At 37.7% G+C, this 27895-nt stretch overlaps 1 protein-coding gene across 4 annotated transcripts in view; it reads right to left on the minus strand.

The window, feature by feature from the left end:
• Window positions 1–27895, minus strand: part of NCOA2 (nuclear receptor coactivator 2) — a 288197-nt gene that overhangs the window by 87154 nt on the left and 173148 nt on the right. For all 4 annotated transcript variants that reach the window (XM_054590238.1, XM_054590240.1, XM_054590237.1 and 1 more), the window contains exons 3-4: window positions 11893–11997; window positions 9002–9174 (exon numbers count right to left, since the gene is read on the minus strand). In XM_054590238.1, the coding sequence (XP_054446213.1) occupies window positions 9002–9174; window positions 11893–11978 (259 nt within the window). In that variant the 5' untranslated portion in view covers window positions 11979–11997. The remainder of the gene's footprint in view (window positions 1–9001; window positions 9175–11892; window positions 11998–27895) is intronic.

Raw genomic sequence — 27895 nt, forward strand, 5'->3', positions numbered from 1 at the left:
TCGCGCTTTGGGCTTCTATTTTGACTCTGATGATGTCACTCTGCTGGGCATGGACCATCTCTTCCAAGAGGTGACTGAAAAGCAGCGTTGAGGACACTGAGCATCTCTTAAAGTAGCAAAACCAGCATGGTGGCCACATTCTCTTTCAGGACGTGCTAAAGCCTTCCCAAGATCAGTGGGTAAAACGGAAGCCTTGCCTTGGAGAAGAACCTGTACCAGGCCCTTCTGGATCTGCATGCCCTGGGTCCTACCTGCACAGACCCTCATCTCTGTGACTTCCTGGAGAACCATTTCATGGATGATGCAGTAAAACTCATCAAGAAGATGGGCGGCCACCTGACAAACATCCACAGGCTTGCCAGCCCCAAGGCTGGGATGGCCAAGTATCTCTTTGAAAGGCTCACCCTCGAGCATGACTAGGAAGCCTTTGAAGCCCAGAGGCCTTCAAGGGGCCCCTCTGTATTTCCCTGGTGTCTGGTTTTTGCCTGAGCCCCTCCCTGAAATCACTAGACACCCTTTTAAGCACCCTGGAGCCCTCTCTATTGCATTGGACCAAATGGAAACAATAAAACTTTTTGCAGAATCCCCCCGCCCCCCAAAAACCATAAGACAAATGTTCTTTCAGCCTAAACCAAAAAAAGAATGACAACAACAAAAACATCAAATAGTGGTACTTGTGCTTTATAATTCTGTTTTATTTCTATGTAAAAATTACTACACCCAAATCCTATTCCTAGTATAGGGCATCTCCAGAGTCTGGAGACCATGGTAGATGACTTCAAACCAACTCAGCCGAAGATGGTTAGGTGTCTCTCATTTTATTCCACCTTCTCCAGATTCCAATATTGCTATGGAACTGTGCTTACTGTCCCATCTGGCTCTGACCTGTCTTTTTCAACCTCAAATCCAAGTAGATGCTCCAATACACAGTATTCCCTCCAGGGTCCTGTGCCCTCGCTCTGATTCCGCTGCTCCCCACCCTGAACACCCCTCTGCACCCCAATCACCACTCTTTTATCTATTAAAACCTCACTCATACAGCAAAGCCTGTCTCTTACATCACACTTACTCTTCCTGTCCCTTCCAGTTCCACAGCTGGTTGATAAGCTGACTTCCCCTCAAATGAGTAAAAGCACCACCCCCCCAAAAAGTAAAAACAAAACAATCATGTACTATTTGATTGTCAGACTCCTCCTCAGTGAATGTCTTGCATATAGTATTCACTCAATAAAAATTTTTACTGAATGTTTGTTCTTGAATAAAATCAATACAGGCATTGAGGTGTCAGAATTAATTTCTTTTCATAATAATACAAGATGATCAAGGAAAATGGGATGCCTACTTTTTATAGTGTGGAAGCCAGTGTAAGTCTTGAAATTAGAGTTCATGTCATAAACTGTTAAAATTGTGAAGCATTAGGGTACATTAACTTATTTAAATCCTCTTTACCTGGAAGTTATTAAACAAATAAAAATAACCCCTTCCATATACTTAAGAAACAAACTGAAATAATAAGGGAGGGGGTCTGAGGCGAAAATGAGAGCAGGAATTCCAGCACTGCTCACTAATTTTAAGGATTTCATTAATAACATAAGCCATTGATACACATAAGAATATGAAAATGACTTATATGCAGATCAATAGAAAAACATTATTTTCATTCAAAATTGCAGTATCAACGATACAATGCTGATCATTGGTTATATTTTCAAACATGGAAAGAAAGTCTGATTTATTTCCATATGTCTGGAAACAGGTAATAGCTTCTGACCTTCCTCTGCAAGCTAGAACCACATTCGTTCTATGATGATATAAATAAAGATGAAATAAAAATTGCCAAGACTCTTGCCCTCTTTAGTACTCCTTAAAGCAAGATTCTTGAAAATGTCACTCAGGTAACAGGGACAAGCAGGAGCAAGACAGAAGGAAGGCGGGGTGCAGGTGGAGTTAAACCAAGTACTATGTTACTAGTTCCGTTTCTGACTGCACACTTTTGATAGCTTCTATTTATTAATTTCTATATTACAAATAATCAACATTGTAAGAACATTATGGCTTAAAATTTAATAGAGAAAATATCGAAAAACTACATTGTTTCCTTAACAATATTGAGTTCTTAGAAAGAAAACCTAGACTTTATCTGGATGATGACTCTTAAGTACAGATGACAGAAACAATATGAGTAATAACTACTGTTTAGCATTAGCCTCTTTTTACAGATTAGGCAGTAAAGGCCCAGAGATACTAAAAAACTTGCACAGGGTCATACAGTAGGTGAAGAGAGAGAGACTGGGTTCATCTGATTTTAAATAAAGCTGTATCTTAATTGTTTATTATACTGATTATTTTAACATATCCTGCCGACTGGGTTTGGGGTTTGCACTTGTGAATTACATAGTCTGCTTTGTTGGCCCACTTTTACACCTGGCTAGCTGATTTAACTATCATCAGCACCTTTAGAAGAATATAGGATAAAAAAGAAATTGACAATTGAAATTCAAACTATATGTAGTAAATAAGGGACCACTGTTGCTAGACTATATATGTCATTATCAGTCTCCCGGTCATTTTCCAAATATTCATTAAGTTTGTGTAAATATTTGACTGGCAATCCAAAACACTGTCTGCAGTGTGAGTATAAGCACACGCTCAAGGGATATTGAGTTTGGTCACCTAACCTTGCCAGTGACAGAGGTGGGTGACTGCCATCCAACTAAGGTTTCATCACATGGACAATAAGCAATACCTGCAAGCATCACCCAAAAGCCTGATTCACAGATACCCTACCTCTGGAAGAAATCTGATATCAAAGCCCCTTTGTTTACTTTGTTTGGTGACAGTTATTAGTTGATTCCTAGGCTTCAGCTTTGAATAAATGAATTTCTATTACAAGAACTCCATGTACTTAATGTGGGGGGAAAAAAAGAACAAGAAGGAAATACAATTATAATAGACTCTACATTTTACCTTTATGTGCTAGAATTAGGTTTCCACTACTATTTCCTTTAATTTTATTTTTATTTATTTATTTTTAGAAAGAGAAGGGAGGGAAAATGAGGAGGAGAGAAACAGATGTGCAAGAGAAATGTTGATCGGTCGCCTTTCACACACCCCTACCCAGGGACCTGGCCCGCAATGCAGACACGTGCCATGACCAGTAATCAAAACTGGTGATCTTTTGGCTTGTGGGATGATGCCCAATCTACTGAGACACACCAGTCAGGGCTATATCCTTGAATTTTATTTTATTTTTTCAAAGATTTTATTTATTTATTTTTAGACAGAAGAGAAGGGAAGGAGAGAGGGAAACATCAATGCGTGGTCACCTCTCGCATGCCCCCCACTGGGGACCTGGCCCACAACCCAGGCATGTGTCCTGACTGGGAATTAAACCAGTGACACTTCAGTTTGCAGGCCAGTGCTCAATTCACTGAGTCACACTAGCCAGGGCTATTTCCTTGACTTTTAAAATAATTCTGTTAATGTAAGAATGTGATGCACCTACAATTACAATACAACCTGCCTACCACATGTGCTATACTGGAAAATGTTTGAAAACCAGCTCTTTGAGGGAAAAATAGTAAGCATCGTGTTTATTACAAATTTTATTAGCATAAATGATGTGCAGTATATAATTTACAAATGATAAAATATACAACACTCTTCATTGTAAATTCTACATAGTCAATTGAGAAGCCAATTGATTCTCACAGAGTGCTTCTGTTGATTTTTGTCTAATTCTTTTATTGTAGCAAACCTACAATTATAACTGACTAGTTCTAACTTGAACTTTTCATATAATTTAATTAATGAGACGAAAGTGAAATAATAAAAATATATGGTGAAGATACTGTATGCAGAAATTCAGTTGTTTCTCAATTTGTGAGTAAATTTTTTTTGCTGCATTGGATATAATTTGTGCATGTGTGTGCATGTAACAGCTACTTAGTGTTAGAATGTTAATTATTAACATTTTCTCCACTATTTTCTTAAGTATAGAATGACAGCCAGCAAAACAAAATCAAGCCCTGATTTGTAGAGTTTACTGATTTCAGATTTCCATGGTGTAGATACTACTCTCACTATGGCTGGTTTCAATGCCACGTTATTGAATGCCGACTTAGGAAAAGAGGCATAGCAGCCACCACTACAGTGTTTCTATCACAGAATAGATATAAGACACAAAGAGCCTCTAGAGCATAGATAAGGGTAAAATGCAGTAGAATAACCAGGAAATGAGGAATTTTAGTTTTCTTTACATTTGTTTTCTAATATATAATTTTTAATAATGGCTGTTCATCAATTGGCTTAAATTCTTGAAATTTAACAATTGGCTCTCATTGGTTGAAATGAGTTAACTTCAGCAAACCACTGTCCTTTACCCTACCTTAAAATACTTCTCTATTGTTTGATACCATCCTCAACAGTAGGGGAAATGCATATGTGTAAAGTAATCTAGAATGCCAATGTTCTCATAATGGCACTACAATCAAAACTGTATCATTAGCATAATCATAACAAGAAACTAAATGACCTTTTAGGTTGCTTGGGACAACAAGCAATTTCCCCCCAAATCTAGCTTGTACCAACATAAATTTGGAAATACACAGTTTCATTTTTATTGCTACTCACTCATAAAACTGTTAGGAAAATAATAACAAAATGTTGAAACCAATTTTAGGTTAACTGATATCTCTTCCATGCAAATATACAGCCCCGAAGTGGCTTTAAATCAAGTGGCAAATGTTTTTCAAAAAATAACATTCATTTTATTTTTATTTATTTTTTACATTTTCTTTTAAAAAATATTTTATTTATTTTTAGATAGAGGGGAAGAGAAGGAAAAAGTGAGGGTGAGAAATATCAATGTATGATTGCCTCTCACATTACCCCTACTGGGGACCTGGCCCATAACCCAGGCATGTGCCCTGACTGAGAATCAAATCAGTGACCCTTGGGTTCATGTGCCAGTGCTCAATCCGCTGAGTCACACCCGCCAGGGTCAAATAATAACATTCATTTAAAATTATTATTTAGAAAAAACAATGAAAGGTGTGCCCATCTATGTTGGGGTAACAAAAGATATATTTAAACAGGGCAGTGGAAAGGCATTAATTTATGAAACTCCCCTCAATGTTTCAGTAACTTTACACTTCAATTTTATTTTTTAATATTTAATTTTTCTAAATTTATTTTCAAATTATAGTTGACATACTGTTTTATGGGTTTCAGGTGGTCAACTTAGTGATTAGGCCTATGAAGTGATCACCCTGGTTAGCCTAGTAACCTTCTGTCACTATATATAGTCATGACAATATTATTGACTATATTCCCTAGGCTGTACATTACATCCCCTCGACTTATAATTGGCAGTTTGTAATTAATTCTCTTCACCTTATCTGCCCATCTGCCCAACCCAGTCCCCTTTGGCAACCATCAGTTTGGTCTCTGCACCTATTAGTTTGTTTGTTTTGTCAATGGACACCTAAGTTGCTTTCATTATCTTGGCTACCACAAGAAAATAATGCTGTAATGAACACCCAGAAGTGGGATTGCTAGGCCATATGACAGTTCTATTTTTTTTTTTTTTTGAGGAATGTCCATACTGTTTTCCGTAGTTTCTGCATGAATTTTCAATCCCATTAACAGTGCAAAAGGGTCCTATTTTCTCCACATCCTCTCCAACAGTTATTCTTTATTGTCTTTTTTGATAACAGCCATTCTAACAAGTGTGAGGTGATTATTTGTGGTTTTGATTTGCATTTTTCTGATGATTAGTGATGTTGAGCATCTTTTCATGTATCTTGGTCATCTGTGTGTCCTCTTTGGAGAAGTGTCTATGTGGATGCTCTGACCATATTTTAATCAGGTTGTTTGAGTCAATTTTATTTTTTAAGAGCTCAGGAATCACTGTGTATTTGCCATAGAAATTTTTACTTAAGTTTCCCAATTAAAAGTGTGAAGCTGAACACAGTAAGCCAAAATTGATAATTTGTATTTTCTTTTTATACAAATAGAAGCAGAATCAACACCCCAATTAGGAAAAGGGTTGTTTACTATTTAAGACTGCTGTTTGTAACATATAGAAGACTGAAGTTTTAAATATTTATCAGCATCATCCCAAACAGGACAAAACATCATATTTCAGTATCAAGAAGCTGGTGGCATGGTTTAAGCGCAGGCTCTGTGTACACTTGCTTTGGAAGGCCCTACGCAGTGTGAATGCTACCCGAGGTCCGGTGGTTACTAAACCGATGTCTCGCACAGGCTATATACAAGAGAGTGCTTCTCTACTTAAAGAGCTGGGAACTCTCCTCCAAATTCCCATCCCTTAGCCCATTTAAAAATATCCTTTCTTCTCTCCCTTTATTTATAAAGTGTACGGAAACTTGAGGAGCAGCTGTTCACAGAGTAGACTTGAATGAAAGAGCTCATCATGCCTGGCTGACCTGCCAGAGCTTTGGACACTGGAAGGTTCCCTAAATATGAGCCTGCTGTTCCCACTTGAGTCTTCTTTGACATAGCATATCATGCAATCCAGTTTAACTTCTCCAGGACAATTATGATTTTATTCAGGCTGACACCTGTGACTAAAATACAAATTAAGTTTGGATAATGTACAGACGACAGTTGGATTTCATTTGTACTGAGTGATGGGGGATTAGTTGGGTGGGTGAGTACACAGGGCTCAGGTTGGACTTCTGTGTTGCTTTTGAACCCTAGTGGCTGATAGGTGCTGAGAGCAACCACGCTGACCCAAACAAAGCTGTCAGTGGGGTGGCATGCATAGGTATGCAAAGTTCTCGGGCAGGAGGAAAGTCCTATTTGCTCCAAATGACTCTGAAGGGGAGGATATTCATAACCCCCTCCCCTTCCCTGTCCTTTCCATCTCAAGGAAGGGCTCACTATCTGAAGATCTTGGTATAAAGGAAGAAAAAAGTCATCTTTCCGCTTAATGTGGGAAAGATTGTATACCTACTAAACATTTATTACGACAGGCACTTGCTGAGTGTGTTTATGCGCAACCTAGATGTTATATGATTGCTAAATTTCGTATGAGGAAACTGAGTCTCAGAGAGAGAAAATAATTTGCCCTGGTTCAAATCTGCCTTCTGTCCAGTGTGGTTCTAAATTCCTGCTCTTTTTAAAAAGATAATTGATTAAGCAAGCTGTATTCTTAAAATGCTAGACTAGCTGAAAACTTAAAAGTATATCTGTCCTTTTCATTTGGTTTTTAACTTGTTTCTCTTTTCAAAACACGTAATTTTTCAAATTAGTAGGAATATTATTAGAAGAATGAGACATGGCAGGGTGTTTATTGTTGCTGCTTCTTGGGTGGTTGTGGTACGCAGCCGTGTGATTAAACCCACAGTGAAAGTATGGCAGAGGCCCAGCATGACACATCTAAACATGTTTGATGGTTTGAAGGGGGAATTACCAAGGTTTTACAAAACTTTAAAACCTTGTGCAAGAAGATAGTTAAAAAAAAAAAATACATATACATATATATGTAACTGTTTTAAAGTGTAAAGTGCTACCTAACATGCAATGTTCACAAAATTGAAGCATTCAAAATTTTAGAAAACGAAAACAAGAAACTTAGTGATTTCTCCACTGCAATGATATCAGCAGCTAGAAATACAGCAACTTCAAACCACTGCAAAACTTTAACCAATTATTTTTCTTAAGAGCTCTAGGAATGTTATTTTACCCATTTGCTGATACCAATAAGTGAAGATACAAAATTGAGATTAATTGAGTTTTTGGTAATTAATGAATCTCAAGGGGAAAGGGAGGAGGAGAGGGATGAGGGAGACTGAGACAGGCACTGAGATTAGAAACTTCTTCAAAGGTGAATGTTATGTCTTGATGTAAAAGCCAGGAAACAAAGACAGATTTTCAGGGTGGGCTGGTATCAGAAATTGTTGTGTATGCTACGTGTATATTTCTTGAAGTTCTCAGAAGTCAGAACTATATTTGTAAAATTGTCTTATGTAAAATTTAGCTTAGTAGTATAAGTATGAAAATGGAAAAGGCTACGATGATAATACGCAAGTAGGTAGCTAGGATTTTATAATCAATCAGATCAGGCAGTTTCAGGCTCATATACCTATACAGACAAAGATATTACTGTTATAAAATTTGCCTTTTTTGAATATTACATAAAAGGTAGATTAAAAAAAAATATGAACTCTAAGAGGATGCATTCAAAAACAGATTACAAGAGATAATAATCTCCCCAGCCCTGAAGGAAAGCAGTGTGTGAATACTTCAAGAGCATATATTGGCCCTGAGCACCGAGACATTGTTCATACTTGCCTAATACAGATTTATTTTGGCACCACAAGTCCCAATGTGTTTTTTCAAATATTATTTTCTTAAGGCAAAAAATATCAAAGAGGAGAGGCAGAAAATAATCTCAGGAAAAAAAGAAAAAGAAAAAAAGAAAAAAAGAAAGCCCAGGAAGAGAGCTGTCATGTTCTGTGTTTCAACTTCACAAAAGAATTTTGAGTAGAGGTGTGAGCCTTTCAAATCTCTTGTCATTCAGGATATGAAATTCTAATCTAGTGGCGTGGCCAGTCGAGGCTCAACTTCATCAAATATGCTGACGAGCTGGAACAGGAGGAGGCTCACTTCCTTACTTCTGGTTTCCACCTTCAGCTGGCAACTCACTTGCAGATCATGACAGTCACTTGGCTGTGCAAGTTATGAAATTCCGAGATGGGCAGAAGCATGGGCATCTAACTGAGTTTTACCAGGTGAAAAGTTACATCACCCTGCTGTACTGCAGACTCCTGTCTTCAGGGAATTGTTGAATTTTATATAAAGCCTATTTATAAACCACTGCAAGTGATACTTGCATTCATCTTGCACTGTGACATCATTTACTCATCAATAATTTAAGCCTAAGAAATGGATTAAAGGGACTCTGAAGGGACTTTTCACACATGGAAAACAGAACCCAACTAAACTCTCCAAAATATCAATTCAGTCCTCTTACCTTGTTCTTTGATCTGACGAATTTGCTTCACAGTTTCTTTTAAGATTGCACATTTGTCAGGTTTGAAGTTAAAGTTGTCTATATCGTTAAAATTTGCAAATATCAGCTCTGCAAGTTCTTCGATATATTTATTTTCCTGTTCACGATTGCGTTTCTCAGTGCTCCTCTTGGGGCTAAAGAGAAGAAACATGTTTTTTATTATGAATTTGAAAAAGAACTATTATGACAAAGATAAGGATTTTAAACAAATTCTAATATAAAGATAGTCAACAAGTTACTTATGTAAACATAAAAATACTTTGGGGGAAAAAACCTGAATTTGCTCTAAATCTTGCATGTTTTTTAAAAAAATTAAACTTATCCCAGTTTATAATTATACATTTTACTTGTGTGATCATTTGTCCAAAGTGCTTAATGTTTCCCACTGACAAGGATCAGGGCAACTTGCTCACCTCAGTGCCTAATACAATGCTTGGCTATGAAATTTATGGTTGAGTAAATAAAGAAATGTTTTAGAAAAGTTAAAGAAAGTTACATATATAAAAATTTTGAAGTTTAGTAAAAGAAAAAAGGGAAGTTAACCTAGTTAAAACAGGAATAAAGAAATTTCAATGATTTTTTTGTAAAGCATAAAAATAGAAATAAATCTATATAATTTCATAGACTCCTTTAGGATGTTAGTAATTCAACCAAAGAGCCTTTTTAGATAATGCAAAAACCACAGTACTGTTAGAAACAAAAGCGAAACTGACCCAGGATATTTGTTAACTGTCCAAGCTGAATGACATGCAAAATATAAACAAACGGTCCAAGTTAAACTGAAGTTTTAAAAAGTTAATGGAAGGGAAGGAAAAAATAAATTGGCAAGATCTTCTCATTTGAATTCAATAAACAGCAAATTTAAGAGTTCCCTTTGATAATAACAGGGACCTTTTTCCCTCAAGTACACTAAAGGGCCCCCTAAAAGACATTCAAACAATACAATACATAAAAAGCAAGTTGGCTAATGTAGCAGCTTTCTGTATTTTTCACAAAAACAAATTGGCACTATGCTTGTATAATAGCACTTTATAAAATCTTGTAACTTGTAATACTCTTCCATATGTTGGTCTCTAAATATTAGCTTTATTATCACAAACCAATAAACCTAAGATGGAACACAGTTTCTCCATTTTATAGTAGTTACATGATTTGTCCAAGATCACCCAGAGTTACTGGTAAAGCAAGGACCAGAATTTGGTTTGCCTAAGTCTCACGTTTATTCCTAGATTCTAGTTGATTAAGAATGGGGAAAGGGAGGGAGTGGCTGGAATTCGTGGAGGAGCCAACTTCCCCTTCTGGACCCCTCTACCCACACTTCCACTTCCCTCCATTGCTCCCCTCCCCCATGCCTGAGGTAATAAATAAATGCCAGGTAGGTGAAGGGGAAGCTGTGTTACAAAGGTGGGAGAGCACCAGGGAGCCGGCTGGAGACGCCCGCCCTGCCACTGCCCCAGCATGGTACTGGCTAAGGGGACGCCCCTCCACTGGAACCCTCTCCAGTTTACCTAACTGCCTCCCAAGGAGGGCTCCTAAGCACTAGAGGCAGTTTGACAGACAGAAGGCTGTGGTTAGCCAGGAAGTACTAGGGAATCTAGAGGCAACACACAGGAGCTGGGATGTGGACAGTGGTGACTTAACAGGCTTATTTTGCTTGGCACCTAGAAGGAGAAAAGGAAATATAAAACATTGGCTCTTTGCTCTTTCTCCTTCTCTTTCTCCTTTAATGACTATTTCTAGCCCTCTTCCCTATCATTCCCCATCTCATTGTTTTACTGGCCATTTAATAGAAGTTGCTGTTTTCATTTAAATTTTTAAGTCATTTATATGATTTAAACCATTAAAAGAGTGAAGTTTCTCTTCTACTTTTGTTCCCTATTTGTCTCATTCCTATCCCCCAATATGGATAACAACTCTTACATGTTTTTAATTATCCTAAAATAACACAAATATAGATTCTTATTTTCTTCCCTTTTTACACAAATGGTAGTACTTCATAAACATTTCTAAACCCTGTCTTTTCCCTCTAACAATATTCTTAAGATAGTTATCAATCCATAAAGAGTGTTCACGTTATTTTTCACAATAACCAGTGTTGTGTCCCAAGTTATAGATGTTTAAATAGTTTAAATAGCTCCCTACAAACATTTAGGTTTTTCCTAATCTTTTGCAATTATGAACAATGCTGTAGTAGGTAACCTCAAACATGTATCACTTTGCACATGTAAAAGTATATTGCTGGAAAATTCCTAGGAAAGGAACACTGCTAGTTCAGAGAATATGTATTTACAACTTTAAAAGATCCTGCTCGATCACCTTGTGTAGAGGCTATAGCAACTCGTATGTCCACCCATAACATATGACATGGAACTTGTTTTAAAATTATTTGTTTTACTCACTGAAGAGCCACAATCAAAGTCAAATCTCAAAGGCAAATGGATTTAACATTTCATGACTTGCTCATTAAAAAAAAAAGAACAACAACAAAACTCAGTATAAAATTAACAGCAGATCTTTTTTGTATGGTATCTTCTTGCCTTTATGACATTCTGTGATTGAACAGAAAAGAAAATGAAAAAAATTAAGATTAAAGAATAAACGGGTTTTAAAAGTCAAGTACTCAGAGGATGTAAGAATGTAGTTTTCCTCTTCTTTAAATAATAGTAAGATCAGTGAATGATTATTATCTCCAAAAACATCAGCTAAATAATACATAATCGATTAACTCTCAAGGAGAAAAAAAAACAATCACAGTATTTAAATAGGGTGCAAAATCAATGCTATAATATCAAAGAAGCATGAATGTGGCTTTCATGGGCAATAATCATTCTGTTTCTAAGGAAAACTCTGACCTGGGTCCGAGCTGGTCAGGACATTCCTTGCGCTTTCTTGACTCTGCCCTGGATGGGTCAGAGGTATTTTCTCCCATCCCACTCATCTTGAACACATATCAGCAACTAAAACAGAAAACACAGGGGGAAAGTGAAAAGGGTTGATGATCAAGTGTCTGATCAATTTACGAACAATGAAAAAACTTGGACTTCAATCAGAAATTTGAAAACAGATTTGACTGATGTGTATATGTAACTTCTAACAAAAGCCTTTGTTTTTAAATTTCCTAAAAGGAAAGCAAATGTAAAGGTTACCATTTAAACAAACAAACAAACAAACAAACAAGCCTACCTCACTGGAACCACGCTCTTTAACCAGGAGTCGTATTTCATCAGCACCATGAACCACATTCTGCTAGCTCTGGGTTTCTGCTACCAGCCTCCAGTTTCAGGAGCAATCTTTCACCATGTGGAAACTACAGGTGTTGTAAGGGGCTCCTCCCAGTATGTTTTGGGTTGGCCAATGTAAAGCCTGTGCTGCGATTGCTCACTCATGACGGACAGCCCTGGGAAGAGGCAGTGCCACGCCACTATGTCAAATGCTTCCAAATCTGAACAGGGAGATATGACACCCCCCTCCTAGGCCTGCTAAAGGCCCCCCCAAGCAACAGCCCTTCAACAGGAAGTTCCTGCCATCCTGCTCCTTCCTCAGTGCTCTCGAGGGCAGCTCTGAGCACACCTCCCAGCCGGGGTTTCCTCTCACACACCCGACTGCCTCCCTCCGGGGATTCACCCAAGGGCTTAAAATGCACTAAAAAAATCAGGTAACATTATTGATCCTAACCAAGGAGAACGATTACTGGCTCCTGCTGGCTAAATTACATCCAGTAGGAAAATAAAAGGAAGATTAATAACAGAATCAGCATATTCACACTGGTCATCATTAGCAGAACCCAAATAATATTTAAATATGCAAAAAACCAAGAGCAATAGAAATGGAGTTCTCAACACAGTAAACAAAGGGACTAATAAAGACTTTTGAGGACATGGAAGATAGTTATTAAGGTGCTCGATAAATGCTAGAAAGAAAAGAAAGGAAAGGAAAGGAAAGAAAGAAAGAAAAGGGAGGGAGGATGGGAGGGAGAGAGGAAAAGAAAAGAAAGAAAAGAAAGAAAGAAAACCTCAAAAATTTTAGACAGTATTAAAAGTATTTTCTAGAGTTCTTCTATGCTATTTCCCCCCCTTCCTTCTGTCCCCCAGGTTGCCAAAATCACCTTCACAGTCCTTTACTTTCTGCAGTAGCTTTTCTTTCTCTCCAGATTGGAAAAATCAGAGGGAAGGGCATGTCAGTAGAAGGTCAAGGATTCAAGGAAGATGCAAGGTGGCAACAGGTTCATCAAGAGCAAGGACAAAGAGGAAGGTGGGCTAAAAAAATCCCACCTGAGAGCAACCATTGTATTGCAGTCGCCTACCCATCAAACGGACCCGCTGCTCCCCTCCATGTAATCTGAGATACTCGGTCTTACTACATTCATTCCTTAGGGCCGCAGCTCCAATCCAAGAAGACAGAGAAGTTAGTTTTGTTTTGTTAGGAGTCACGTGTAAGTAAGAGGAAGAAACAGTGTAGCAGCTGAGGGAGACTGCACCAATTGCACATTGTATTCGCAGGTCACACAGGAGGGACAACTCTAAAAGCTACAGCTTGAGCTTCCTGCTGCCGGGAGCAATGTAACCAAGTCCCAAGGTCCTGTGCTGTCGTCACAATTTTGGGCTGAAAATAAGTATAATCTGTACTTAGTTACTGACCATTTACTATGTATCAAGAAAAACCAGACTGAGAGGCAGTAGAGCAGAGATGTGAATGGTCAGCATCCATGTCCAAGGCCACCACAGCCGCTCATGCCTTAATGACCACTTCTGTCAAATCAGTAGCACAGGGTTGGTGAGAGGACTAGCAAATGGCAGAACTGGAATCAACACCTAGGCTGACACACTCCTGCTCTTCACTGACTTGTTACGGGAGAGGGTCTCTCATCAAATAAGTCATTCTTTATCCAATCACAGTCACAGGTCAGGTGAGGAAAGCGGCGAGGCCCGAGCTGCATGAGCTTCCTCACTCGACTCTGCCCATCACCTGAACACCACTTACTCAGTCTGCCGGCCACGGTGTGCCAGGCTTAGTGCTGCGAGGAGCATGAGGAAGAATGTCGCTCTCAAAGGAAACATGGAGAGAGGGAGATAAATTCATAGGTAGAAAACCTGAGTAAAAGCAGGTGAAGGCGTCGCACAATTGTATGCACTTCTCTGCACTGTGACATTCAGGGAAGAAGGACACTTCGCCAGCTGGCATGGAGGAGGCACTGCTCTGGGGCTGAGGAAGCACGAGTTACAAAGAGAGCAGGGTGGCCAGCCACTGCCGGAGGCTTCAAAGCCCAGAGAACAGACCAAAAGCCTGGGCTGGACACCGGACCCTTCCCAGATGATACGCTACAAACACTCGTTTTCTGTATTTTTCTTGGAACCACAATTCCCAGGGTTTCAATCATGAGCATGTAAGAAAAAAAAAATTACTTATCCTATCTAGGAAAGCTTTCGACAACAACAAAAAAATTCCAGGGGCTTTTCATCCTGGAAGTGGCCTTCTATAAATCATAGAATTTAAGTAAAAATTTTATCATGAAACTATAAACTTCAGTATACAACAAAATGCCCCATATAGTAGGTGTTACGTGACAAATTGGTTGATAAAAATGGCTGTTGTCCCCACCAAAGTATTACCATGTATAGTAAGTATACTACTATCAGAAAAATCAGAAAGCTTTTCAGCAGACAATTAAAATAAGTGACTGTTTTACTTAGGTCGTATGTACTCGGTTTGGGATTTAATATTAGCATCGGCATCATCTACCTTTAAATTCAATGTAGATAGAAACCAATAATTGTAACTTTGCATGAAGGTATGGCACTGACATATTTCAACAAGGGGAGTGGGAGATGCGGGGTGAGGCAAGGAGCAAATGTTTCCTGGTCTATGTGTAGGAAAACCATTTCAGCAGACTGCTTATATTTTATTTGTATCTATTGAAGGCTGGCTCACAAACCACTGTATTTGTAGCTATAAAACATCATTAGTTTCCTTTGGAAGTGCCAAGTTTTCCCTTTTTCATATGATGATACCTTAAATACATTTCCTCAAAATCTAAAAATTTCAGCTTTATAAACATGCTTGCTTCATATATTTCTGTGCCTGCCCATATGTCCTCTTTCTGAGCGATTTTCCTGGGCTGTGTATGTCCTGTGCTTGTTGCCAACCAACCTTTAAACCACCAAAGGAAAAAAAAGGAGGGGGGCAGTCTGTAGTTACTGGCCAAGGACAGGCGGAGGCACCCTGCCAGCCACGGCCATCAGGCTGGGGACACCCTCTGCTCCCCGACACTGCCCCTCAACAAAGGGAAAAAAACCGACAGGCTCTCAGGAGGAATAAAAAGGAAAGGGAGCGAATCTAGGGTCGGAGCAGGGAAAGGAGGAGGGAAGGCAAGGTGGTGACGGGCAGCCGCCAGCTCCCGCACTGTCTCTTGCCTGCCACACGGCCAAAAGTAGATGTAATCCTGAAGCAGAATTCACGCCCTGCTCTTTAGTGGACAAGCCAAATGAATAACAGCGAACCTCATTAACGAGGGGCTCAAATAGAACTGTGCTGCTCTAATCTAGATGACTCTTGGCTGATATTCTTCATGCCCTATGTGAGCTCTGCTGGCAGTAATGTTGGTGTTTCACACCACAATGTGTGGTTGGGGGCTAGGTGAGTTAATCCCTCCCCTCAAGTGACACAGATGAAAACCAGAGATAGATAGATAGGATGATAGCTATGTAGACAGATCTGTGACTTCTAATGTGCACATACACACAGAAAAATCATCTAAAATAAAAGAAACTGTATGGATGGGTGAGTTTTAATGCGTTTTTGTAGATCAAAGTGAAATCATAATTTCCAATGAGAAGGTAGGATAAAAAATACTGAAGGGTGGCACTGAAGCTTTAGAAATTTCATTTTGTAATCAGGCCTGAACTGAGTTTCTTAAAATTTCTGCATTCACAGGAAATTAAAATTCTTGAATGTTTCACTCTCAATTCTGAAACAGTTCAATGTAAATCAGAAAAACTGAAAATGACACAAGTAAACTCTTGGGTCATAACTGATGGTAATTACAGTCATCGAGAACAGTTTCCCCCAGATGTTGGGGAGTTGTGAAAGGACAAGACTGGAAAAAATTCAATCTGTCCCTTCTTGTTATCTACAACAATAGTCCCGCTTTCACTATGACAGCACACCCTCCCTCTCCCACCCAGCTCCCCCCTAGACCTTGAAGAGTTACAGCACAAGAATAACTGTTTGTTTTTTAAGTAACAACATTCTGGAAGGGGTGAACAATGCCAGTTAAATCCTTAGCATCACCACAGAAAAAGAAAGTAAAATGCTAAACTTCAAAAAAGGATAAAAAGTAGTCTCCTTGCACAAAATTCATCACTGTAACTTATAAGCTAATGAAGTTGCTGCTTACAATATAGCCTCGTATGATTAAAGCTAGTTAAGCCTCCAGAATTGATGTAAACGATAATGTGATTATCTGTTATCATGCTGGCTCTCTTCCAATAAAAGCCTATAAAAATGTCAGATTTACCATACACTGAACAAATTCAGTAAAAGAATAAGGACAATAATGTTGCTGAAAAGAAAACATAGTAAGTGGTCAAACATCAGATCCCTATTTCTAGTTCCAAGAAATATTTTTACAAAGTTAGGCGCTGAAATTCCTTACTTTGAGTGGAAATTTATAATGAAATGACATACAAAGCGCTGTTGAAACAACTTCTTTTATCAACACATGCTAGAGGAGTAGCTGCCTGATAAATAAATCATCTAGTTCTTGATATGAGACCAGAAAGGCTTCCACGGCCTTCCAGGTACTTCTTGCCCTCTCTTTACAAGAGACAGTATGTGGTGTCATCTGTAGTCTGATTCTTCACAAACTTTGTAAGACTAAGAAATCCTCAAGTAATATTAAAAGTGAACATAAATCTCTACTTAAGACACTTTTCCATCTCTATTCCATTAAATTCATTATGAAAGGATACTCTCTCAACGCCCTCCACAGCTCACAAACTATGTTAAAGACACACCCACTATTTCTTTATCAGGAGTGAAAATATTTGTTCATTCTAAACTCAAAACAGTTTCTCCCTCAAAGTAACTGTTACAGAACAGATCTCTTTATGTTAGGAAAGCAAAATTTCTAGAACAGACCCTGGGGTAAGTATAAGAAAACGCAATAGTATCTAATGCTTAAATGTACAAAATCTACTTTTAGCATATAAATTGCCTGAGTAAGGTAGAAAACAGAGTGGGCCAACCTTGAAAGTCAGTAATATGATACAGCAGTAGAGACATCAAATTGACAGAGAAGGGAAATACCTTTTTCCAAACACAGTCAACTGGACAAAATTACCCAAAACAAACATTTTTTTGGCAAGACCTCAGCTTTTGGCAAAAGTTAAATGAATATTCTCTGCAGTAAATATGCAGATTATGCAAGAATATATTATTGATTCACAAAAACAAGCAAACCAAGAAGCATCACATGTGCAAATACAACATAAGTAGACCTACGAGGATTTACTCAATGCTGGGATGAAAGCATGCAGAAAAAAAAATCAAACATTTTCTTTCCATTGGCAAAACAAGGGATGCATTTCACACTGATAGATGCATTTCACACCGCACTTCACACAGTGATAGAAGATGCTATACAATACTTCAAAAATAAATTTTAGCTAATAAGTTTATTATTTTCCCCCAAGTAGCATTATTTTTTACTAGATCTTAAGAACACTTTAACTTCATATTTACAGAACACTAGATTGTTTCTTGCTTTTCATATGATAAAATTTTAATTTACCTCACATATTAACAGTCTGTATTTACAGATTCAGGCTGAAAAAACTGTACAGTGATTCCGTGACAGCAGTTGCAAAGTTTTATAGAGACTGACTTCATATAAACCCAGAATAAAAGGTATATTACTTAGAAACCTTCTCCGTTTAATTTCACAACTTTTGGGCTACTTATGTACATATAGTTGACTTTTTAAAATTAACTGCAATAAGCCAAATACACACTATTATTAGAATATGATTTTTCAATAATACATCAGTAACAGTTTACTGTTGAAAGGGGATTAAAGAAAATAATATATCCTACAATTACACCCATTCTGCTCTGAGTGAAATGGCTTTAGCACCTACTTCTCTAAGTCTCTCTTACTCCTCAAAACAGTAATACCAGTGTATGTATAAATGTTTAAGCTAAAAATTCCTTCCTTTTCAGTATGTGTCACTCTTAGATTTACTTTTGTATAATGGCCTTAAAGTGGTGTATTAGACAGTGACTCAAAGACATATTCCATTTTCTGACTGAAAGCCAATAATACTCATGAATTTTTTAGCTGGAAGACACTTCAAGATGCCACCAGGAAGACTGTAATAAACACATTAGGCTGCAAATGGGCAGCAGTCGCTCTGGAACACATGCTGCAATAGTCAAATAAATGCTAAATTCATGCTCACTGGCTACACAAATATTTTGTTGTAAGGTTTCCATCATTTACATCTCTCTTAAAGAAGGAAAAATCCTCTCAAGTCTTCTTTTAGCAAAATTCATTGCAGAATACTTAAGTAGCAGGGAGCTGATGTAAACTATCTTACCAACAGGGGGGAATGTCTAGTCTGACATATCAGGGCCACAAGATGGTTTCTACTTTCTGAATCCTCACCAGTTCCATTCCTTAATATAGCCACTCATTGGGCTGCTTATATATCCATCAACGTCAGCAGTGTTAATATGCCCAGGAATGACAAGACTAGGTTTTAATAAGGCCTCAGATGAGAAAACATCCAAAGAAGAAGCTGCATTCCTGGCATAATGTAAGCATTTCCCTCCTCATCAAACCACATGCACTTAGTACCTATTAATATTCGGAAAAACAGTTTTCACTGCCAGCTTAGTATTCTGGAAAGAAGTCATCAAACTAAAAATTACAATGTACAATAGCACTTGTGTTTGAGATTCATAACTTGCCCAGAATAAAATTCAATTATCTTTCATTATTGTGAAACCCATTCTAAACTTCTTTCTGAAATTAAAGAAAACTTTCTTATCTATGAGGAAAACTTACTGAAATGGCAAAGGCAAGACAGTCTGTATCTGCATAAGAGGTTTTTTATTATTTCACTTGAATAGCATTTTTAAATAAATAAATGTCTTCTGCCATATGATGCTGTTTGATTTTTTTTTTATGCTAACATTCTTTGAGCACTGGACTTATTATGAGTTAAGCACTTTGCACATATTGCTTAAAAACTCACATTTTAATGTTTTTATGTGCATACCATTAAACAAACCACACATGTGCGCGCACACACTCACATCCCTTACAGATTATCTAACCTCTCTGACCTATTTCCATAAGGAATTTGCCCAAGTCACACAGATATAAAAATGACAGACCAGGAGTCAAACTCAGGTGTAATTCTAATAGCTATCGTTTATGGTGTGCTAACCATCTTGGCAGGCATTCTCTACATACTTTATATATATGAACTCCTTTAGTTCTTCCACCAGCCTATGATTCTCACCATTTTACAGATGAGGAAATTGAGGTACAGGAGAGATAAAGTAACCTGACCAAGGCCACATAATTAGGAAATTTTAAAGCTCACAAGAGAATCAATCAATTCCTCAATTTTTAACCACTGCAACATGGGCACCGAGGAGCCTATACCTTCTTAAAATTAGTGTTTAAATTTAGTTGGTATAGAGTACTACATTAGTTTCAGATATATACTACAGTAACTCAACATTTATATACTTTACCATGTGATCACCTCTCTAAGTGATCACCTGTCACTGGGCAAACTTACCCCAATACTATGGACTTTATTCCCATTCAGTGGGCGGCGGGGGGGTCAGATTTGTGTGTGTGTGTGTGTGTGTGTGTGTGTGTGTGTGTGTGTGAGAGAGAGAGAGAGAGAGAGAGAGAGATGAATTTTAAGGAGAGGGGGAAGAGAAACATCAATTTGTTGTCCTAATTATTTATGCATTCATTGGTTGCTTCTTGTATGTGCCCTGACCAGGGATTAAATCTGCAACCTTGGATGACACTCTAACCAACTGAGGTACCCAACCAAAGTCTAAAGCACTATATTTTAATTTAATTTTATGAACAATGGGTACATTAATTTGAAAGTACTTTTCTTTTTGTTAAAAATGTAGTGGTATCAATGTAAAATACAAAACACCTCTTTCTGTAAAACATGTACATACTTTAGAATCATTCTTTTATCCAGTCAATAAATAATGCACAGGCAAGGTTGCAGACACCAGAGATACAGCATAACAAAAGGCAAAAGTCCCTGTTCTCCTGAAGCTCAGATTCTAGTGCAGAAAGGAAACCATGCCTCAGCTTATAAACAATTATTTCCTGAGAAGAAATGAAGTATTATTGTTATTATTGAATTATCATTAAGTTATTGAAAAAACAAACCAGCTAGGAATTGTTTCTAGTGTACTAAGAATGCTGAATTTCATTCAAAAGGAAAAAACCTTTTTACCAATAGAATCAGAAGTAGTAATTGGTTAATTTCATGTCAGTTATCAAGAGCAGCTCTAGAAAATGATACCCATTACTTTAATCATTTCATTTTAACTTTAAACATAAAAATATACATGAGTATCAGTCTCCATTGAAGTTTCACATTGTGTTTCTTGCATAAATCTTATTTATCATTAAGGCACTGTCTATGGCCCCTTTTCATTTTAAACAGAGCTAGACACTTAGATTCTTGTAAGAGCTTATGAAGTAATGATTTTTGTTACGTTTTCCCAATCTTAGATAGATATGCTGCATATACTTATTTGGGAGCAACTTTTGTCCATCTGACTGAGTTTTTCAAAGCATTTCACCTTAGTTTTTATAGAAATATGTGTCTTTTCAAACTCATACTTAATCAGCTGTACAACATTTACCTAAATTATGCAATTATAGTAACAGGTATAACTGGCATAAACCAGTTTGGACAAGAAGCTGGCTCTTGGTAAGCATGCAATGTCACTGTGGGGCAGAAGTGTGGGGTGTTCTGCAGCTGCCCACCAGCCCAGAGCAGTGAACAGCAGTATCAGTCCTGTGACTGATGGGGGGAATGCGAGCAGGTGGTTGTTCCCAGTCTATCAGTCCCAATGGAGGGTGATAAGAAAATCAGGATTTACATAAAACTAACCTACAGGCAAAAATCATTCAGTCATCACCAAATATTAAATATCTATTAGATGTCATTTATGGTTCTAGGTATTGAGGGATACAGCAATGAACAAAACAGAATTCTTTTGTCTGTAACTCTTATATTCTAAAGAGAAAAGAGAAACAGTAAAACAAGCAAATATTTACTATATCAGGTAGTGATGAGTGCTATAAAGAAAAATAAGGTAGGGTTCGGACAGAATACAAGGTAGATGGGAATGAGGGGTACTATTTGAAACAGATGATCAGGAAAGTTCTTTCTTGACAGAGTGATATCAGAGCAGAGATCTTTCTAACAGAACTCTCAGGATTCCATAATAGGATTTCTTTATTATGCAACCGTTAAAGTAAAATTAATGAAAAGCTATACAATGTAGTGGCTAAGACACATCCTCTAGTGTCAACTCTGGTTTAGAATCCCAGCAATACTACATATTAATTATGTTAATTGGTCTCTTTGGACTTATGTTTCTTCAACTGTAAAACTGTAGAAATAATAATACATACCTTTCTAAGTTTGCTGAGAGCATGAAATGTAAGGGGTGCAGAACGGAGACTGGCTTCTGTTCAGGGCTTATTTAATAAATGTCAGATGTTATTGTAGGGTGAGTTTAATAGCATGCAAATGTTTGTGGAATAATGTAAGCTGAATACAGTTAGAGAGGAAAATTAATTTACAGGAAAAAAATTAGTAGAAAATTCACCAAAACATCAGCAGTTAAATTTTTTTAATGGGCAGTGTGAATGTAATTTAATTTTTGTATGTTCCAAATTTCCTTTCATTAACACATCATACTTTTATGAGTTTACAGAGAAAGAAAGGAAGGAGGAAGGGCGGGGGTGGGGTGGGGGGTGCAGAAGGGAGGGAAGGAAGGAGGGAGGGCAAGGGAGAGAGGAAGGCAGGCAGGCTTGGTCATTTTGGACTCCTATTACATCCTCTTTTCCCTAACTTTAGGAAATTTCTCATGTTTTTTTTTCTCCTACTGATGTGATTCTTTTAAAGCAAGAAAATAATACGTAAATCACAAACACCTTGCAGCAAAGGTTACTAAAACTGCTCTTCTTCCTTAGGAAAACTTCATCCTTCAAGTTCAGCTGAAAAGCCACCCTCTTTATGAAGGCTTTCTAGATTCCACTAAGAGGAAGTGAAGGTTCCCTTCTACTTGATCCCCAGCCATGATACACAAAATTAAAACAACACTTCTTTCTCCTGCATCCTCAGAGCATTCTCTTAGCACCCCCTGATCCTCATGAGCCAGCCTTGCTCAGGCTCCAGGCTGGCCCACACTGGTGTCTCCCCTCCGGTTTCTGGGTGCCAGAGATGAGACGTAATATACTCATTTTCCCCTCCCTTTTCTTACTCATGCTTATTTAACTTCAAACTTTCTTATGAGTTCTTTATCTCTATACAAACAGAAAAACAAAGTAGGGGTAAAACTTTTAAGCATGTCCCAGGGAAAAAATGTAAGATCCAGATTAAATGTTTGTGGTTCGAGAAGAAATGGCCTCTTTTGGAAGTTTAAATTATGTTTCCTTACTAGGTCGAAACCTGTATAACAAGAATTTTTCTGAAATACTCTTTTTAAAAAAATGCTCTTTCTCTGTTCTCTGTTGCTCTTCTACAGAAGAAGAAAATGAACAAGGAGGAAAACTTGGTTTGGTGGGAAGACCTCTGATTTTTTTTTTCACGATACAAATACCTACAAACTTCCTTTTGGTCAGATTATTACAATCACTCCAAGCAGCATTTGCTCTGAAGCAGTGGTTGCCATTAAAAATAAAAAAGGCAGCTCTGGATCAACAGAGGCCCCCCTGCCCCCGCCGCCCCCCGCTCCACAAATCCTATTTGGTCTTACAAAAATAAGCCAACTTAACTATTTTTATTTGCAAGTAACACATACCTACAGAATGATTTACTGAGGATTACTAGAATTTAGAAAGTTATTTATAAGATTTTGAAAGAATTTAAAAATTACCTTGGTATCTGAAAATATGAGCCAAAGCACTTAATTTTAACCATTTTTTTTCTCTCTCAAAAGTTGGGTTTTGGTCATTCTCAAAATTAACCCTCCCCACTGGTGTTTATGAGAGACAGTTCAGCTTCAGTTTCCAACTCTGGACACACAAACAGCTTTCAGAGGAAGTACAGTCGTGCTGTCACTACCGTGATGGTACAAAGGAGCCCAATGCTCCAGCTTCAGGATCAGAGGCGGGGCTAGTTTTGATGAACTTTGTGAAGAGCAAAGAGTTGTTAAATGGAGGGATGTTAAATGGAGGGTTTTCTCCCCTTTGATAGCTCCAAGTGGAGAGTTACTGCATTTTGTGGAACTACAATACAACAACTCAAAAATGGAAGCTTCTAACTAGCCCTTAGGGAATTAATACAAACTAAAGCCCAAATGAGTTTAAAATGCATTACAAATAATTTAATGGATGAAACTGAAACAAGGGTGGTCTAGAATAAGTAATGAAAAGACTGAAACAAACTCCCCCTATTGTAGAACTTGCTGGTCTCTACCTTTTTAAAAATTAATCCTCAAACGTGTTGATGCTGAGAGAGAAAAGATAGCTGTTTTAAAAAAACTACACCTGTGGATAAAAATCTAGAAGGTTGCTGGCACCTCATTTTACCATAATAGACAAGTAATACGCATGAAATAAAACTTTAAAGAAATTAAGATAATTGCTTGACACCTCAGAAACAGCTAACTACATTCCTTTTGTCTTGATACTCAAATCAAAAGGATGTGATTCATTAAGCTGAAACATGAATCCTGGTTCCAACTGGACCAGATGATGTGGAGAAAACTAAGCTGCTATCAGAGATATCACAACACATATATATGTTCATAACACAGGCATATGGTTTCTTTTGTTTGGTGTTTTGTTTTTCAGCCAAGGTTTCAAAACACAGAGGAATAACTATTACTTAGAGCAAAAACACATTTTAGCCCTGGAAAATTAAGTTTTATAAGGTTAAGTTACTAATTAATATAGGTCTCCTTTTGGTATTAAAAATATAACCTAAATTATAGGGTTTTAATTTAAAAACCGATTTGCATTTATTTCCTTACGACATTTAACTGCATTGATAATAATTGAGTAGCTGCTAAGGACAAAGTACTGTGTTCAGTGGACACTGCAGTACAATCTGAGTAAGATACAAGTTATCTCAAGAAACCAAAGATTTAGGAAGGAGAAACAAATATGGAATTAACTGACATGGAAAACCATACACATGAAAAACATAAAGAACTAACAAGGGGGAAATTACTTTTTATTGTGGGGAGCCTTGGCAAGGTTTTATGAACGCCACAGTTGGGTTTTAAAGAGTGAGTACAACTTTTTTTTTCAATTTTTAAAATATATAATCTTTATTATATATTTTTTCCATTACCATTTAGTCTCTTTATACCCTCCTCCCCCCAGCAATCAACACAGCGATTTTATGAACACCAGAGTTGGGTTTTAAAGAACGAGTACAATTTTTCGAAGGGAAGCTGGGTGGTGGGTGAGATACTACCTGCAGGGCATGAAAAAAGGGGAAGTTAATAAAGAGCAAGGCTGGGCTGGACTTGCTGGGTGAGGCTGCAGGGCCATGTGACTTGACACTGGGGAGCCTGGATCTTTCACTCCTCCTCCAGCCTCCTCTCCTCCCAGCCTGCTGTGAGGCCCTGGTGATGGTGCTGGCTGCGGCCTACCTAAACCAGGCAGGCACAGAGTCCTGCTTCTCAAGGTACCATCTAGGAACTGTCAGAAAGGCACACTCTAGCCCCAGCCAGGGTGACTGAATGAGAAATACGCCCTTTCTGTGATCTGATGCCTGCTGAGGTTTACCAACCGCTTCCCTAAACTTTACAGAGAAATTTTCTTGCCCCTTAAGTGACCTGAAATCAAACTAACTCACAGTAATTCGTTTCTCCTCTGACAGAGAAGGAAAAAGAGAGATAGGCAGATTACATTTTATTTACTGAATTCATTTATTTACCACATATTTACATATTTAAGTACCTAATTTGTAGAGTCAGACTACAGAAAACCTTAAATGCTAGAATCAGTAATAGTTCCTGTTGATTTAATAAACTATGAGTTCACAAAGGAGCTCCCATAAGACAGTCAGCTGCTGTTTCAACAGAAACATTTCATGCAATAAGGAACTGGAATAAAATATTCAAAGTGATGAAAAGCAAGGACCTACTGTTATGTAGGATGGATAGCAAACAAAGGCAGGGAGGAGGAGGGATACTTGTCCAACCCACAGACTCAGCAGTCCTTGAAATTCTACGTATCTTTTCCACTATCTGGGAAAGAAAGCCTTTGAAACTGGGCTTTCATCCCAAGACCTGAAAGGCCAGAAAGCACCCACTGTGCCTAAAGGAAGAAACCCATTAATACCTTTGGGTAGTGACGCCCCATCCTGGAAAGCTAGGACCACCTTTACCTGCCAATCAATATATAACTTCTTCACCCCCAGCCAATCCTGCCAACTGTATAAGTCCTTAGAACAAAGGACTCAGGGCCTGGCACTCTGACCACCTGGCCTCAGGCCACACATGTACTTGTCACCCTGGACCTCACCACCCTTCACTTGCCACCCCAGCCTTTGGCCGCCCATACCCTGCTTTACCTTGAATTTGTGCCTTTCAGTCTCCCTCCCCAACCTTAGCTAAGCCCATTCAGAACAGATCACCAACAAACCCTGCTTGCATGCTAACAGACTTGCTGATCTGTAATTCCTTACCATATTGGTGAGGAGAAATAAGTTTCTGGGAGTTTCTCCCATAACCCTACAACCAAGACTACTTTATCCAGTAAGGCTATCATTTAGAACTAAAGGACAGATAAAGGGCTTCTCAAACCAGAGGCAACCACACATTGATGTTTCTCTCCCTCTTTCCAAATATCAATAAGTAAGATATTTTTTTTTAAAAAATGTTAAAGAGCCTGCTTTAAGAAATATTGTAGAAGAGAAAAAGTAAAAAGGAACAAAGCTAAAAAAGAATAAAATAAATACATGTCAATAAATACACACCTATCAATAACTGCTTTAAATGTAAATGGCTTAAATGCTCCAATCAAAAGACACAGTAGCTGAATGGGTAAGAAAGCAAGATCCATATATATGCTGTCTACAAAAGACCCACCTTAGAATAAAATATAAACACAGACTAAAAGTAAAGGGATGGAAAAAGATATTTCATGCAAATATAAATGGGAAAAGAAAAAAGAAAAAAAGCTGGGTTACCAATACCGTATCAAGAAAAAAAGAGATTTCAAAACAAAGACTACAGCAGGAGAAAAAGAACAATACATAATGATAAAAAAGAGCAATCCAACAAGAGGATATAACTCATAAACATTTACACACCCTACACAGAAACACCTAAATATGTAAAGCAAATCTTGAGGGGCATAAAGAGAGAGACTGACAGTAATACAGTTATAACACAGGACATAGGATTTTATCCTATAACCTATAACATATAACATAGGATTTTAACACCACATTGACATCTATGAATAGATCTCCCAAACAGAAAATCAACAATGAAACAGTGGCCTTAAATGACACACTAGATCAGATGAATTTAATTGCTATCTTCAGAGCATTTTACCCACAAGCAGCAGGATATGCATTATTTTCTTGATTTTACTTATTTTAGAGAGGGGGGAATGGAGGAAGAGAGGGAGAGAAACATCAATGTGTGGTTGCCTCTCACACGCCCCCTACTGGAAACCTGGCCCTTAATCCAGGCATGTGCCCTGACTGGGAATTGAACCGGCTACCCTTTGGCTCCAAGGCTGGCACTCAACCCACTGAGTCACGACAGCCAGGGCAGAATATACATCCTTTTCATGGAACATTCTCTAGGACAAATCAAGTGTTAGGATGCAAACCAAGTCTCAATAAATTTAAGAAGACTGAAATCATATCAAGCATATTCTCTGACCATAAGAGTATGAAACTAGCAATCAACCACAGGACGGAAAAAATGAAGAAAAAAAAAAGCCCACAAAATCATGGAGATTAAATAATATGTTACTAAACAATGACTGGGTTAACAATGAGATCAAAGAAGATATCAAAAGTTAACCTTAAAAACAAATGAAAATGAGAACACAACCCAAAATTTATGGGACACACTGAAAGCAGTCCTAAGAGGGAAACTCATAGAATTACAGACCTACCTCATGAAACAAGAAAACAGTCAAATAAACAATCTAGCTTAAAGGAACTGGAAAAATCACAAAAAACAAAGCCCAAAGTCAATAGAATGAAGGAAATAATAAAATGAGAGGAGACATAAACAAAATAAAAATCTAAAAAAATATAAAGGAATAAATAAAACCAAGAGCTGGTTCTTTGAAAAAGATACACAAAATTGACAAATCTTTAACCAGACTCATCAAGAAAAAACAAAAAAGGACCCAATAAATGCAATTAGAAATGAAAGAGGAGAAGTAACAACTGAATGAAAAAAATTCAAAGAACTTTAAGTAAGTATTACAAAATACTGTATGTCACCAAAACTTAACAATCTGGAATAAATGCATAAATTCCTAAAAACATACAATCTGAATCAAGAAGAGTCAGAGGACCTGAATAGACAAAATATAACTAGTAAAATTAAAGAAGTCATCAAAAAAATTCCCCAAAAATAAGCGCCCCG

The sequence above is a fragment of the Pteronotus mesoamericanus genome, unplaced genomic scaffold, assembly GCF_021234165.1.
Source record: "Pteronotus mesoamericanus isolate MK-2021 breed Mesoamerican mustached bat unplaced genomic scaffold, CSHL_Meso_final scaffold_174, whole genome shotgun sequence".
NCBI classification, from domain to species: domain Eukaryota; kingdom Metazoa; phylum Chordata; class Mammalia; order Chiroptera; family Mormoopidae; genus Pteronotus; species Pteronotus mesoamericanus.